Source organism: Papaver somniferum, chromosome 1 (genome assembly GCF_003573695.1).
Source record: "Papaver somniferum cultivar HN1 chromosome 1, ASM357369v1, whole genome shotgun sequence".
NCBI classification, from domain to species: domain Eukaryota; kingdom Viridiplantae; phylum Streptophyta; class Magnoliopsida; order Ranunculales; family Papaveraceae; genus Papaver; species Papaver somniferum.
Genome location: NC_039358.1, coordinates 193,965,338 through 193,980,729, shown reverse-complemented (window position 1 = coordinate 193,980,729; position 15,392 = coordinate 193,965,338). Strand labels below are relative to the sequence as shown.

At 36.6% G+C, this 15,392-nt stretch overlaps 1 protein-coding gene, 1 long non-coding RNA gene and 1 other non-coding gene across 3 annotated transcripts; all 3 read left to right on the top strand.

Moving 5' to 3' along the window:
- Positions 1 to 7,784: 7,784 nt before the first annotated feature.
- Positions 7,785 to 10,567, top strand: LOC113310804. The gene is made up of 4 exons (XR_003341399.1): positions 7,785 to 8,057; positions 8,201 to 8,273; positions 8,945 to 9,019; positions 10,295 to 10,567. It is a non-coding gene; the product is annotated as an uncharacterized LOC113310804 (long non-coding RNA).
- LOC113342537 lies at positions 9,541 to 9,688 on the top strand. Its single transcript, XR_003356718.1, has one exon. It is a non-coding gene; the product is annotated as a small nucleolar RNA snoR137 (small nucleolar RNA).
- A 722-nt stretch (positions 10,568 to 11,289) lies between the features above and the next one.
- Positions 11,290 to 14,172, top strand: LOC113356433. Its single transcript, XM_026599566.1, has 3 exons — positions 11,290 to 11,956; positions 12,039 to 13,104; positions 13,884 to 14,172. Exons 1-3 carry the CDS (start codon positions 11,290 to 11,292, stop codon positions 14,170 to 14,172), a joined length of 2,022 nt encoding a protein of 673 aa, XP_026455351.1.
- Positions 14,173 to 15,392: the final 1,220 nt, after the last annotated feature.

The following is a 15,392-nucleotide window of genomic DNA, read 5'->3' as shown; positions in this document are numbered from 1 at the left end:
CCATTTGGTTAACTATTGTTGAACCAACAAATGTACATGTTTGGGTACGGTTACACAAACCTAAAATCGTGCATTTCATTTATGTGTAACAAGCTAAGTTTTCGATCCAACGGTTGAAAGATATTAGCTTGAATCTAATCAGGTTTTCATCTAACGGTGAATATTGAATGCTTTGTTACTAAGCTAACATTGATTGCAAACCATGATTTGAAAGACTATATAAGGGGGAACTCTAGCAACTGGGAAACCTAATCCCCACACCTCCTTTGTGATACTAGTTGTATTAGCTAGAGTCGATTCTCCTTTAAACTTAGGTTTCTTATCGAGACCCTGTAGGTTAACGACTTGAAGACTTCACTGGGATTGTGAAGCCAGACTGATACTACTTTCTTGTAGTTGTGTGATCTGATCTTGCTGATTCTATCGTGTTGATTACAATCGTAACGATTGGCTTGATATTAATATCTCCCATAGGCAAGATATAAAAGTAGTCACAAACATCTTCGTCTCATCGTTTATGATTCCACAATATCTTCTTTCACCGCGCCGATTAAGATTATTGTGAGGTGATTGATAATACTAGGCTTTTCTTCGGTAATATAAGTATGGTTTATCAATTGGTTCCTGTTCACCTTGATTTATCAAAAGACGGAACAAAAACTTGTAGGTATTTCTGTGGGAGACAGATTTATCTATTATCATAGACTTTTCTGTGTGATACAGATTTGTTTATTAAAGTCTTCGACTTTGGGTCGTAGCAACTCTTAGTTGTGGGTGAGATCATCTAAGGGAATCAAGTGCGTAGTATCCTGCTGGGATCAGAGACGTTAGGAGCGCAAATGTACCTTGGATCAGTGTGAGATTGATTGGGGTTCAACTACAGTCCAGGCCGAAGTTAGTTTGTAGTAGGATAGTGTCTGTAGAGGCTTAATACAGTGTGTGTTCAATATGGACTAGGTCCCGGGGTTTTTCTGCATTTGCGGTTTCCTCGTTAATAAAATTCTGGTGTCTGTGTTATTTCTTTTCCGCATTATATTTTGTTATATAATTGAAATATCACAGGTTGTGCGTTAAGATCAATCAATTAGAATATCCAACTTCGGTTGTTGATTTACATTGATTGACACTTGAACATTGGTCTTTGGTACCGTTCAAGTTATTTCACATAATAATCAGGCTCACGGACTTCTATCTGTTCGATTTGCTGATAACATTGTGAAATAGAGATATTAGAACTCTTTGATATACTTTATTAAGATTGAGTCTAGTTGATTCTCTTGAAAGTATATTGGAGTTAGTCCATACAGATTGCTAATCGAAATATTGGGTGAGGTTGTTGTACCCCCGCTTTTTCAATTGGTATCAGAGCAGGCAAACACGTTCAAGACCTTACAAGTCTGTGTTTGTAGCGATCTGACTTTACGGACAATGAGAATATCTCCGACAAAGCAACATCAGCCCAGAGACACCCTTGTGAGTTTCGAAGTCCTAAAGCTTTTAAGAAAAAGTCTGTTTCGGGTTCGTTGTCTGAATCTGCATTTAACTGGGAGAAATCTCTTGATGAACAGCTGGATGATCTTTCGGATGACAGTGATTCAAAAGAAGGACAAAGTCTTGATGAGGAAGTCTCTCAGTATATCAAGTTGTTTGATCGTGACTTGAAAGAAAAGAACTCAAAAACGTGCTTGAGTAAATACATGGATCCTCTTTGTCAAGAAAACAGAAAATTGAGAAAACTCTTTAAGGGATATGATTGTGGATATAAACTCTTACAATCTATTGTTAAATATCGTGAAGAAGATGTACGCTCGAAAAGTTCCGAATGTGATAATCTTCTGCGAAATCTCTTTGTGTTGAAAGAAAAACTTGCAGAATCTGAGGCAAGGTATGACTCTCAACGAAAATGTTTTAATGACAAAGAACTCAGTCTTCTCGCCAAAGAAAAACCCTTGGAGACTGACCTCGTTGCTGCTCTTGATAAAGTGAAGTCACTGGAAGAGAGTCTGAGAAGATTCAACTCTAGCTCTACAAAATTATCTTCTATGATTGGAGCATGTAAAGAACATCGTGATACACGTGGTCTGGGCTATAAAGGAATAGACACTCCAAAAACTAGTAAGATCAATTTTGTTAAAGCTAATGATAATTCTTCATGCGAGAAACCTTTTGCAGCTTGTAATGATTCTGGAAACAAGGATTTTGCTTCTTCTAAATCTACTCACACGAGAACGGTAAAAAAAAATTTCTTTTACTGCTATGATTGCGGAAATAAAAGACATTCTGAGCGAAGAGGTCGTTTTCGTTTAAGGAATGAAAAACTTCACAACATTCTTGCATGGATGTCAAAAGAAGTTATTAAACCTGTCTCTCATATTGTTGGAGTAAAAGGCATTGTCGATAATCAATAAAAATTCTGTAATAAGACTTTTCCTAATTGTGTTTTCGAAACAAAAGTTACCGACAATGGCAGAAGGGAAACTGACTTCTTAAATAACTCTGAAAAGAGAAAAAGGCATTGGAAAAAGAAAGAAAAGTTTAGTTCCTTTTCTCTCTCTAAAAAAGACTGTGAATCCAAGTCTTCTGCTCCAGATTTCATTCATATCAATAATCGAGTCTCAGAGCTTAAGATCAGCATAAACAGACTCAAACTGAGCATCAAAAAGACAAGGAAAGCGACTGGCTCAGGTACTTCTTGTTCCTCTCTTGATAAAACCTCCTCAAGAAAGTCAAGTGTTTTTTCTATAAATCCTCTTGAAGGAGAAAAAGAAGAAGTCAATATTGATGAGCAAAATGCTCATCTAAATACAACATGACTGCACAATGTAGCATTCTTCTTGTAGTTTAAGAAGGATGCTCATAGTCTCAAGAAGTGTGTCTTGAGAGTCCTGTCAAGGTTGTATGTTTTCTTTTCTTTCTTCTTTTGTTGTTTTGATTGTTGTTGATGATCTTAAATATGTTAAGTTTCACTCCAGTTCTTTTCCTGAAGATAATTCTGATCATCCTCCTTTGATAAAAATTCCCTGTTTACGTGTGCTTCCTCTAAATAGTTGGTTCTCAACTATTAGTCTTGACACACGAATTTCATGCTTTGGTTAATTTGACCTCTATCCTCTTGGACACACATTAGGGTGGTGACCACAAGTGCACGAACATCTGACCCACACGGACGTATACAAGTTTTTCTAGGGTTTTCCATGGAACTTATTTATATACACTTATGTGTCATCTCTTGATACATAATTCCGTAAGGTCAAAAGGTTCTACCGATTTTTGGTGTGCACAATGAATGGAGGTAACAAAGATGATGAAGTTAAGAAAGGGAAGACTATCAAGTTTCACAAGAATCCTGTTTTCATAACTTGTTATCATGATGTTGATCATGAAAACAAACTACCAGTTCAGATGTCATCACAATTGGTAGGAAATCTTCTTCAAGATTTTGAAGTCGTAGGTGAACAACTCAGAATTGCAACGAGGAATCTTGATTTTCTGAAAAAAGAACTGAAGAAAGCAATTGATGAGCTCATCCATATTCAATGTCTAGTTGCTGACCGGATTTAGCGTTTTTCAGATCTTGTTCTCTAGAGAGTTATTTGTCTAGTAAATCTTCTATTTTCTTGTTTTGTTTAGAAGAATAACTAGAGTTTGGAATAGCCATTATTGTGATTACACATAGCTATGTCCAACGTTTTCATCTTCATATTTTTAGGTTTATTTCTTTAAATTTTAAAATTGTTTGGAAGATGATTTTTGCAGTATTAATCTTTATGGTTTTATATATTGCAATTTGTTATGGGATATGTGTGTTTGCGTCCATGAACTATGATTGTCCCATACCTTGTCAAAAGTTAAGTCTTTCATATGTCGATATGCATGTATTGATAAAAGAATGATTGAGATTTTGACAATACAAAAGTTAAGCCTATTATGTCATTTATTGATGGAAGATAGGTTAAAATCTTTTGTTTACAAGGATTATGTCTATTGTATGTCATTGTGCGAATAGTGATGGAAAATAGAATGAATCCTTGTGTATATTCCGCAGTATTGATCTTCCCTGATTCATATTTTTATGTTGATACCGTGAGGCTCCGTAAGTTCTTTTATGTCGAGCATGACCAATTAAATTTATCATTGTTAGTGGTTAATTTTATTGTATATTTCCGACTAGATTAATTATGGGTTCTCTTGTGATTAATCTAATTGAGCATTTTGGGTTCAAATTCATCCTCGTATGTGATTTGTTATGTCCAAAGAAATCCTTCTTTTGTTTTGAAATTAAGGTCGCTCTTGTTGTTCTTTCGGGAATGTCATATTATGGGGGGAGAGTTCTTAATGAACTTGTGCTTAATTGCCAAATCTTTGTGGGGAGTGCGGCTGTGGAATATTATAGGGGTTATCTTGTATCTTTATAAACTCCTTGATGAAAGCATTTAGCTTCGGCTATATGATTACATCTAAATAAGTTGATATATGCTTTCTTTTGGTCATGAAATGTCTCTTTTGGAAATTTCATTAGGATCCTGTTTTCGTACCTTTGCCAATTTTATTGACAAAAATGGGGAGAATTAATATGTAGTTCACACTACAAATACATATGGTTTCCGGATCATCATGTAAGGGAGAGTGGTTTCCATGTGAGATGGAGTATTGACTAAAGGGGAGTGATACATATCACCATAGTATTGTTGTCGAAGTTGTGATACAATTGAAATTTGATGTTGTATAACAATGATTGAGAATTCTTGTTTTCTCATTGTTATAGCTACGGATTTTCAACAACGATGATGCTGAACTTACAACCTTTGGAATCATTGGAGTACTTGGAAGTGACGAAGATTTCGAGTAATGTTGAAGATTAGGCATGTGGAATAGGAGCTACAAAAGTTTATTCATTTATTTTTGAATTCCATATGTATTGATAGTTTTGTGACTAAAATTGACAAAGGGGGAGATTGTTAGAGCACTGCTCGGTCGAACTCGCATGCGTTGCTATCTCAAACATGTTTGTCAATGTTAATGATCAAACTATAAGTCTTGATTTCTAGTCTACTATAGCTAAGTCTCGACTAGGATAGAAAGTGTAGTTGAGCTCAAGAACTCCATGGCAATCATCATATAAGACGAAAAACTACTCAAGGAACTGGTGGAACTTCATCGAATAAAAGGTATGTGGAGACTTGAACTTATCTATCACTCAAAAGTCTATTTATTCTATCTTCTATTTTGAGACAAAAGTCGTTTTTCTATATAGACTTTGATTATACACATTTGCTATTTCGAGCTGAGTTTATCTCGCCTATCTATTTCTCGAAGTATGTATTGGTAAGATTTCGCTTTGGCCAAGTTCATCTTTACCTAGTGACGACAGTCATGTTATGTTTCAATCACTTTGAAAATTGCTTTGACGAAAAATGGTTTGTGAATAACAACTATATAACGTCCTCTAAGAATGTTTCAATGATTGAAATGAGAGCTTAGATTATATAACCATTGTTGGATATAAGCATTGTGTGGTAACACATATATGTATAAGTCCTTATTCCTTGAACCAAAGTATGTGTACTTTGTTGATCAGGAAAACCGGAAAAAAAGTTGTGAACTCAGTCTGCGAACTCAGTCTGCGAACCCAGTCCACGAACTGGCGGAGGTTCTCATCCTGAGAATATCTGCTGGAGTTTGTGAACTCCTTCTGGGAACTTAAATCCGCGAACTAAGTCTGCGAACTTGAGTTGGTTATATCTAAAGACGATTTTCGTGAACTTATATTTATATTAACTAAGGAATGCAAGTTTGCAAACCGTGGCTATAAAGTTCATGAATCGATTCGAGTGAATCAAATCGTTTTTACTTCAATTGTGTCTTGTATACTTCCATAAGATTTATACAATTGAACAACTCTCTAACTAGTTCATTTGAGTCATTTGAACTAGTTATGGTGAAGAAGAATATGGTTGATATGAAAGTGCTCATATGGCTAACCATTTGGTTAACTATTGTTGAACCAAAAAATGTACATGTTTGGGTACGGTTACACAAACCTAAAATCGTGCATTTCATTTATGTGTAACAAGCTAAGTTTTAAATCCAACGGTTGAAAGATATTAGCTTGAATGTAATCAGGTTTTCATCTAACGGTGAATATTGAATGCTTTGTTACTAAGCTAACATTGATTCCAGACCCTGATTTGAAAGACTATATAAGGGATAACTCTGGAAACTGGGAAACCTAATCCCCACACCTCATGTGTGATACTAGTTGTATTAGCTAGAGTCGATTCTTCTTTAACCTTAGGTTACTTATCGAGACCCTGTAGGTTAACGACTTGAAGACTTCATTGGGATTGTGAAGCCATACCGATACTACTTTCTTGTAGTTGTATGATCTGATCTTGTTGATTCTATCGTGTTGAGTACAATCGTAACGATTGGCTTAAGATTAGTATCTTCGATAGGCAAGATATAAAAGTAGTCACAAACATCTTGTAGTTGTGGGAGACAGATTTATCTATTATCATAGACTTTTCTGTGTGATACAGATTTGTTTATTAAAGTGTTCGACTTTGGGTCGTATCAACTCTTAGTTGTGGGTGAGATCATCTAAGGAATCAAGTGCGTAGTATCATGTTGGGATCAGAGACGTAAGGACCGCAAATGTACCTTGGATCAGTGTTAGATTGATTGGGGTTCAACTACAGTCCACAGGGAATTTAGTTTGTAGTAGGCTAGTGTCTGTTAGAGGCTTAATACAGTATGTGTTCAATCTGGACTAGGTCCCGGGGTTTTTCTGCATTTGCGGTTTCCTCGTTAACAAAATTCTGGTGTCTGTGTTATTTCTTTTCTGCATTATATTTTGTTATATAATTGAAATATCACAGGTTGTGTGTTAAGATCAATCAATTAAAATATCCAACCTTTGGTTGTTGATTTACATTGATTGATACTTGAACATTGGTCTTTGGTACCGTTCAAGTTATTTCACATAATAATCAGGCTCACGGATTTCTATCTGTTCGATTTGCTGATAACATTGTGAAATAGAGATATTAGAACTCTTTGATATACTTTATTAAGATTGAGTCTAGTTGATTCTCTTGAAAGCATATTGAAGTTAGTCCATACAAATTTCTAATCGAAAGGTGAGGTTGTTGTACCCCCGCTTTTTCACCAAGCCATCCTTCTTTGCGAATTTCTCGATGATTTCTCTTCCAATATCCGTGTCCAAAAAGGATTTGAGTGGTTCTTTGGTTGGGGGTGGTTTGAAAGTTAATTGCTTCCAAAACGGATCAATGATATCAAATGGAATTCCTTGTTCATACCTCGCAATCATGTGACGACACGGAAATCCCAAGGCCGTCATCTTCATACATGAACATACAATGCTCCTTCTCCCCATCTTGTTATCCACATGATATTCGTAATCCTTCATCATAGAAATAATTGCCCAGTGAGACACCCTATAATTTAAATTTCTAACTAACCGATGGTAGTCCTTGTGGCTGGTGATGATTTCACTACACCATTTTCTTGGATTAGTAACTCAAATTCGTAACAGCTTACTGGCAGTTACGAATTTGTAACAGGAAAATGTTGTTACAAACGGGTTGTAACAGCCTCAAGCTGTTACAAATCTTGTCAGATTTCGTAACTGTCTTGTAGCTGTTACGAATTCGTAATTGGATATGGTCTGCGCGTGCCATCTGTGTGCGTGGGTGGTCATACCTTCATTTCCTTCCTTGGTCACACAGGAGTTCAGCCATTAGTCCCCTTGGTCACACATGACTCGGTCATTCATCCCCTTCATTTTTCTCTCGACTTATCCGCTTCTTCTCTTTCCTCTTTCCTCATCTCTGCAGAAGATGGTTCTCTATTAGGGTTTCAGTTTGAGGATTTGGATTTGAAGTTTGGATTTGAAGCTGATTGTAGAAGAAAGTTCTTCTGTTAGGTTTTCAGTTTGAGGGTTTCGATTTGAAGTTTCGATTTGAAGATGCTTGTAGAAGATAGTTCATCCACTAGGGTTTCAGTTTGAGGGTTTCGATTTGAAGCAGAAGACTTAAGTAATCTCGATTTGGGTTTCGATTTGTTCTTTCAGATATTATTTTCGATTAGGGTTTCGATTTCACCTGATGATTTTTGGTATTTTCTATAGGGTCTCGATTTTTTACTAAGTTTATGAAGTTTGACATGATTTCGATTTCAGTAGGAACAACTGGAGGTGGAGAGATTCTTGGAAGAAGAAGTTGATGCTGGGTTCCAACTTCTACTGAATAAAGGTGTGTCATTTCAGAAATAGAATTAACTGTAGGTTCTTCTAAAGAAGTAAAGGCCGCTTAACATTCCTCAACTAGCAGACTTCACTTGTACCAGTTGACATAATCTGTAATCTATTGAATAGTTGATTATAAAAAGTTTTGTTTTGTCAACACAATCTACCATTATAGTTCACTTAATCTTTGTAGAGATTACAAGTTATTGATTAGATTTGGTTAGTAGACCATACAACAATCAATAGAATTGGAGATGGAAGTAAGTGGGCATGGGCAAGGCGTTTATTTAAGTTTTGAATAGTCTTGGCTTTGACTTTACTGCCTTATGTTTCATTTTGGCATTTATTTAATTGAAGATTGAACCTGTACACTGAACTACTAAGTGTAATTTATAGCAACTAATATTCATTTCCTTAAGAAATCCATTTTCTTATGTATCTGTACCCAATATATAGCTTGCGTGAACTCATTTTTCGACTCTTGTAAATATAAGCGCGTGTTCACGTTTCTTTTATGAATGCTTTTTTTATCTTAGTGGCTCTTCATTGGCCTGATGTATTCTTTGTGCTAGTTTAATGGTTTTATTTTCAGTTAGTATGATGTTGAATGTCTATTTGATAATGTTTATATGAATTGATTTAATGGTTCTAATATGATTTCATTTGCTTCCTGATCAGAGTTAGAACATGAAGAACTGAAAAGAACTGATCAGAGTTGAGCTTAGGAAGGTATAAGTATGGAAGTCTGAGAAGGTACATTCTTGATTAATTCTCAGTGAGCCTATTCTCTTTTCTTGTATGATTTATGTTGTATGACATGATAATAGTCCTGGTATTAACATGTATGATGTTTGGATGTTGTTATTAACATGATATATAACATGATAATAGTGAGTGGTAAACAAAGATTTTCAAATTAGGGAATTATGAATCGGTAGGTTAGGTAGTTTTTCAGAAGAACAATATTCAATCAATTCCATAACAGGAACATCATTTTTGTTGATTACGTTTATGGTTAGGTTGAATTAGAAGAGATATAAGAATCTAGGCGAGAATTTAAGGATGACTTATCTTTCTTTTAATATAGCTTGTATGTAGGATTTAGGGTCTGGGGCTTCAGGAAGTGGACTAAAGTGTGTAAGGTTGATTACTTTGATCAATAGTTTTGTTTGATCTACATGTTATAAAAAGTCCATATAACAATACTGAAGCCTCTTTTTCTTTGATTCCTTTTCTGTATTTTAATTTTGTTTGGTTTTGTATGGTCATACTTTGTTGCTTCTTAGAATCTTAATGAGCGAACTCTCTTAAATATTTAGAGAAGTTCATGTATTTAGAAGCATAAATCAAATTGTGAACCAGTATTAAACATCATGATGCACTCTTCCATTGCACCATTGTTACCTGTCTTCTGGTATATTTTTATTTTGCATATGCTAATTTATTGCATTATTTTTTTCGATTATAGATATTCAATCCTCAAGAAAACTGTTTACACTAATTCTTAAACAGTCGTTGGTTGTTCGTTCGCTTTTGGAGGGCGGCGTTTCTACTTATTTTGAAACACTTTGTTGTTTGAGCTACTGATGCATAACCAATGGACATTAGTATAATTCCCCTATGAACAAAGCCTAAATAACATCAGTAAAATTTTGTTCGTTCTTGCTAGGAATAGGATTTAGAATGGGGAGCCTGTAATTGTTATTAGAGTCTTTCCCCTAAGAATTAGATGAGCATTTAAAATGAACCAGATAGTGGAAGGATTTTAAAACATCTATGCATTGCTAGTCGATACGTATTAGTACCTCAGCTTTTGTGTGGAGGATGACCATACTCCACTTGATCTCATGGCTTGGGTTGGGTGGGTTCTTCATGAGGATAATTGTTTGGTGAATCAATGTAGGAATGATATTTTTCGTTTGAGCTGTATTATGTTCTTCCCCTTTTGTTCAAATTTCAATTTTTAATTACTATTTTTATTATAAGATTCCAGTGGACTTTTCTCATTACTCGTCCTCTTAATGCCAGGTGAACGAACTAAAGGAAAAGGAAGGAGAGAACGAACTAAAGGAAAAGGAAGGCGAGTGTTATGTTTGGCTTGAGTGAGCATCTTCCAGTGGAGAGGTTGGAGTGCCAAAGTTTTTGTCCTCATATGTGCATAGTGTATACATGTTTTTGTGGTGTATGCCACTTCTTTATTATGTGTATATTACTTTTGTATTATGTACAGACTTAGGCAAACCTAAACATAATGATATATAACATAATGATGCATGTATGATGTTTTGGTGTTGTTATTAACATGCTATATAACATGATAATAGTTAGGTGGCCTGTGAACTGAACTTAGGTATTTTCTAGGTTTTTATGTACTGTACATACTTAGGAATTTGTGTAAATCTGGTCCTCGCATGATGATAATAGTCCTGGTGGTGATTTGCGAAATCATTCTCTCTTCTTTGAGAGGATGTCTTCTGCCGTTAACTTGCAGGGCTTCGGCAATCCTACCAATAGGACTAAGGGTATTTTTCAATCTCGTAAAGTTTATATTTTGAAGGGAAAATTTCATCTAATGTCAGTAGGAGTTGGATGAAGTGTCCCCGCAAGTCTCAAGATTATATACAAGGTGTGAGGTCATTTATACAGTTTACCAAGAATAATGGTGGTGGAAGTACTTTATTTTCATGCCTTTGTCGTCGATGTTTGAATGGTAAAGGGTTACATTCACCGAGTTGGATTTCATTACATTTTCTCAAATATGGTGTTTTTTTGTCGTATACAACATGGCGTTATCATGGGGAAGGATCAGTACAAGCAGTACAAGGAGATCATTTGGTTAGTCTTGCAACTGAAGGTGTGGAAGGAAATGTTACAGCAGGGATGGATGGGAGTGTTACAGCAGGGATGGATGAGAGCGTTGGAACCAGAAGTTATTGTAAGAAAACAAATCAGCAGCTGAGCGCGCCAAAGAACCGTTGTATCCTTCATATCCTAAAGGAAAGTCAGCGTTGTATGCAGCGATAATGGTGAACAACATAAAGAATCGGTATGGAATTTCAGATAACGGTATGACTGCAATGTTGGAATTGATGAAAGAGTTGCTTCCAGAAGGTAATACCTTGCGATGTAAGTTTTCAGATATGCGATGTAAGTTTTCAGATATTAAAAAGATGATTCAAGATACGGGGATGGATTATGTAACGTATGATGCATGTGTAAATGACGGTATACTGTACTGGAAGGATAAGAGTTCATTGCTGAAGTATCCTGCATGTCAAGAACCTCGGTACGTAAGAGTTTTTAATGATGAGAGAAAGCTTACTCAAGTTGCGCAGAAGACGTTAAGTCATATTCCAGTAATTGCAAGGCTGAAAAGATTGTATAGAATACCATGGATAGCAGAGGCGATGCTTTGGCATTCTAGAGCACAGAAAGATATCAACCTAATGCGTCATCCCGTCGATTCTTCATCTTTGTGTCGTGCGGATAATTTTTGTCCGGAATTTACCAAGGAAGCAAGAAATGTTACTCTTGGGATAGCAACTGATGGCTTCAACCCAAATGGATGTTTTTGTCTTAATTACAGCTGTTGGTCGGTGATTCTATGTCCGTACAACCATCCTACTTCGATGTGTATGAAGCGTGAGTTCTCCATGTTATGTTTGTTGATATCAGGACCGAGAGAACCAGGTAAAGATATTGATGTCCACTTACAACCGTTGATAGAGGAATTGAAAAATTTATGAAATAATGGTGTTATGACATTCGACAGCTTCATTAATTCTGATGAAAACAAGATTGTTGTGGGCTATTCATGATTTTCCAGCATTAGGGACTATCTGGATGTGTACACATGGGTATTATGCTTGTCCAACTTGTGGTGAAGAAACAATTTATGAATGGCTGCCGTATAGTAAGAAGATATGTTATATGGGACATAGAAGATGGTTTCCATCCAAACACAAGTATAGAGATGATAAAACAAACTTCTGCGGAAAGGTAGAACACGGTAAAGCTCCATGGCCGTTGACAGGGTTGCAAGGTCAAGAGATAGTAGCTAACTTGAAAAGCAAACAAGGAAAGGGTAAACTACCAGCAAAGAAACGTAAAAGGGGAGCTGAAGGGAATGTTTACGAAGAAGCTTCAGAGCACGAACTATTTTCTCGAAGGTCCATTCTTTATGATTTGCCGTATTGGGGATCAAACGTTGTCCGACATTGTACAGATGTTATGCATACTGAGAAGAATATAACTGAGCACATTATTAACACTGTAATGGGAAATAGTAAGTCAAAAGATGGTCATAATGCACATAAGGATATGCAATCTATGGGGATTAAGAAGCGGTTATGGTTGAAAAAGGATGACAAGACTGGTAAAACAACAATGGAAGATGGATCCTTTGCCTTATCAAAATATAAAAAAGTTGTTTTTTGTACAGTCCTGAAGAACTTAAGGGTGCCTTCTAATTTCTGTTCCAATCTTCGCAACAACGTCTGCATTAGTCCACCAGAGCTGAAGAATTTAAAATCTCATGACTACCATGTCATGATGCAATCTCTGTTCCTGTTGTTGTATCATATTGCGACTTCATTACCTAAAAATCTGCGAGTTGCTCTTATCCAGATTAGTTTATTTTTCAACATATTATGCGCGAAGGTTATAAACAGAGACCATCTTCTACAAGCAAAAGCTAGTCTGGTGGAAGCAATATGTGTTTTAGAAAAATACTTCCCTTCATCGTTCTTCGTGATAAGTATCCATCTGATGATCCATTTGTTGGATGAAGCGTTAATCTGCAGTCCGGTCAGATTTAGGTGGATGTACCCCTTTGAGAGGTAAATTCCCCACTTGACTTTGTTGTTTAAATACAACCTTCATTTTACGTTGGTATCTATTTCACTTATAATTTAGAAAATGGTTAAATACAACCCATGAGTCAATAACAATTAAGCCTTCTTATGTATCGCTTTCTCATGTCGTCTCCCTGTGCTTTGGTAGGTTTTGTTTTTATTTCATTAACATATCATGACTTCAAGAGAAAGAGTCTGTGATGGTTAATTTTTATTGATAGGAAAATGTTTGTTTGGTGTTATAGTGGAAGATGCAACCATGGGGTTTGAGTTTTGTTCATGTTGCGAGTGACTTTTGACATATAAAGTTCATTAAAATCATCTATCCAACTAAATAATACAATCTGTCCCTCTCTTTTATATTGTGAAGTTATCAGATGTTGAGGTCTAGGTTGTATTTGGGCAGAAATAAAGATCGGGTTGCATCTAGTCACAACACATGAAAGTCCCGGTTGAATTTAGTCCAGGTTGTATTGAATCAAACATAGGTTGTATTTAGTTATTACCTTTATAAGTTGAGAATTGATTTTATCCTTATTATAGTCTTTATAATCGTGCATTGCTATTGCATCTTCTATGTTTTCCTTGGAATTGAATTTCCTTTTTAGTTGAAAACTTTGTACCTGCACTCGCCAATTTGGCATAAACCAGCTGCAACTCTAACATGGAACTTGGTTAGTTTTTGTGTTGAGATGGCATATAAGTATCTATTTTGCAGCATTGAAAGTCCTGCTTCAAGCTTAAGTATCTACTTTTCTGTGTAGGTTAATGAAAGGTTTTATAGGGTTGGTGCCCAATAGAAGGTACATAGAGGGGTGCATTGCAAGAGGGTATTCGTTGCGAGGAGCTAGCTTATACCTTATGGAAGGTATTTCAGATGATGGTAATGGTACTCATAAACATACTCGACAAGCTTTTTTGGATGATGACACTAACTTTTCCGATGAGATGCCTCTAACTAAAGCAAGGGGTATCACTTTAAGTCGAGAACAGTTTGAACAAGCTCGCAGCTGGATCCTATCTTACTATGTCGAAATAAAAGACTGGTGTTGAGGGGTGATTTTAGGTTTGAGGTTCTACCCGTCTTAGCTAGCCAAATTACCTTACTTTACCAAGAATAGTAAGAGAGAGAGAGAGTTGTCTTTCCATTGTACCTTGTCCTTCTTTATATAGACTTTCCAAAAGCCCCTTCCTTTTATGACATCATGCCATGTGTCCTAAACTTCTTTAATTACTACTAATGTCATTCCTTCTCTAATAAAACCCTCCCTTTTTAGTCCCCATGTCTCATGTTGGGTTTGCCTCCCTTTTGAGGGCACACTAGCCCGGCTAAGGGGTAATATTTTTCACGTATCAACATTAGTCCCCTGACTTTTGGGTCAATTGTCAAATGACCCAATACTCATAAAAAATCTTCTTTTGGCACCTCTCCCTTCGCAGAAGGTTGAGATGAGGATTTTTCTTTCCCATTAATTCTCTGATCATGAGCGACGTTTAGCCTTCCATCGTGCAGATTTCAGTTTCCGTCGGCTGCCATTCCTTCTGCATAACTGCCACGTTCAGTCCCTGAGATTCTCTATATATAGGGGTATCAGTTTGTTTCCCCTTTATCTCTCTTCTTCTTCCCTTGTTTCGAACATACCCATACACTCGCCATGTCTAGCAGTTCCACCAGTAGTTCGTCTGAAGAGTATAGTGAATCTGAAGGAACCATGAACGCAGGTTCTGAGGAGACTGAGTACTCAGATCAAGACGAGATTCTCTTACCTGCCCCGGCAGATGGTAGATCATACTCAATCTCGGAGTTTACAAGTGGGTCTGCTATGAAACGTGCGATGAGACTAAGAGAGCTTCGTGGAGGTAAGCGCGTTTTTCCTCTTGATGATATCTTAGTCCCTCGCCTTCTAAACCCTCATGTATTACCTTATCCTTCCGCCCCTGGATGGCTCATGCGACCCGAGTCGGAGGCTATGGACACCTTTGTGTTCAAAATGGTCTCGCGGATGGCCATTCATCATGGCGACTATGATCTTCCCCCTATCGATATCCGGTCCAAATCAAAGACTCATCTAGTATGGCCACATTGGGCATCTCGTATACGCTCCAATCCTAGCCACGCGGCTTCTCTTCGTAGAGAAGGCATTGATGAAGCTATAAACTCGTCTCTTAAACGGGAAGTGAAGAGGTGCATATGTGAGATAACACGACTCTTTTGTTGCTGGGCTCCTCCCGTTCATACCCTCTTTACAGCATGGGGAGAAGCAACCATCGTT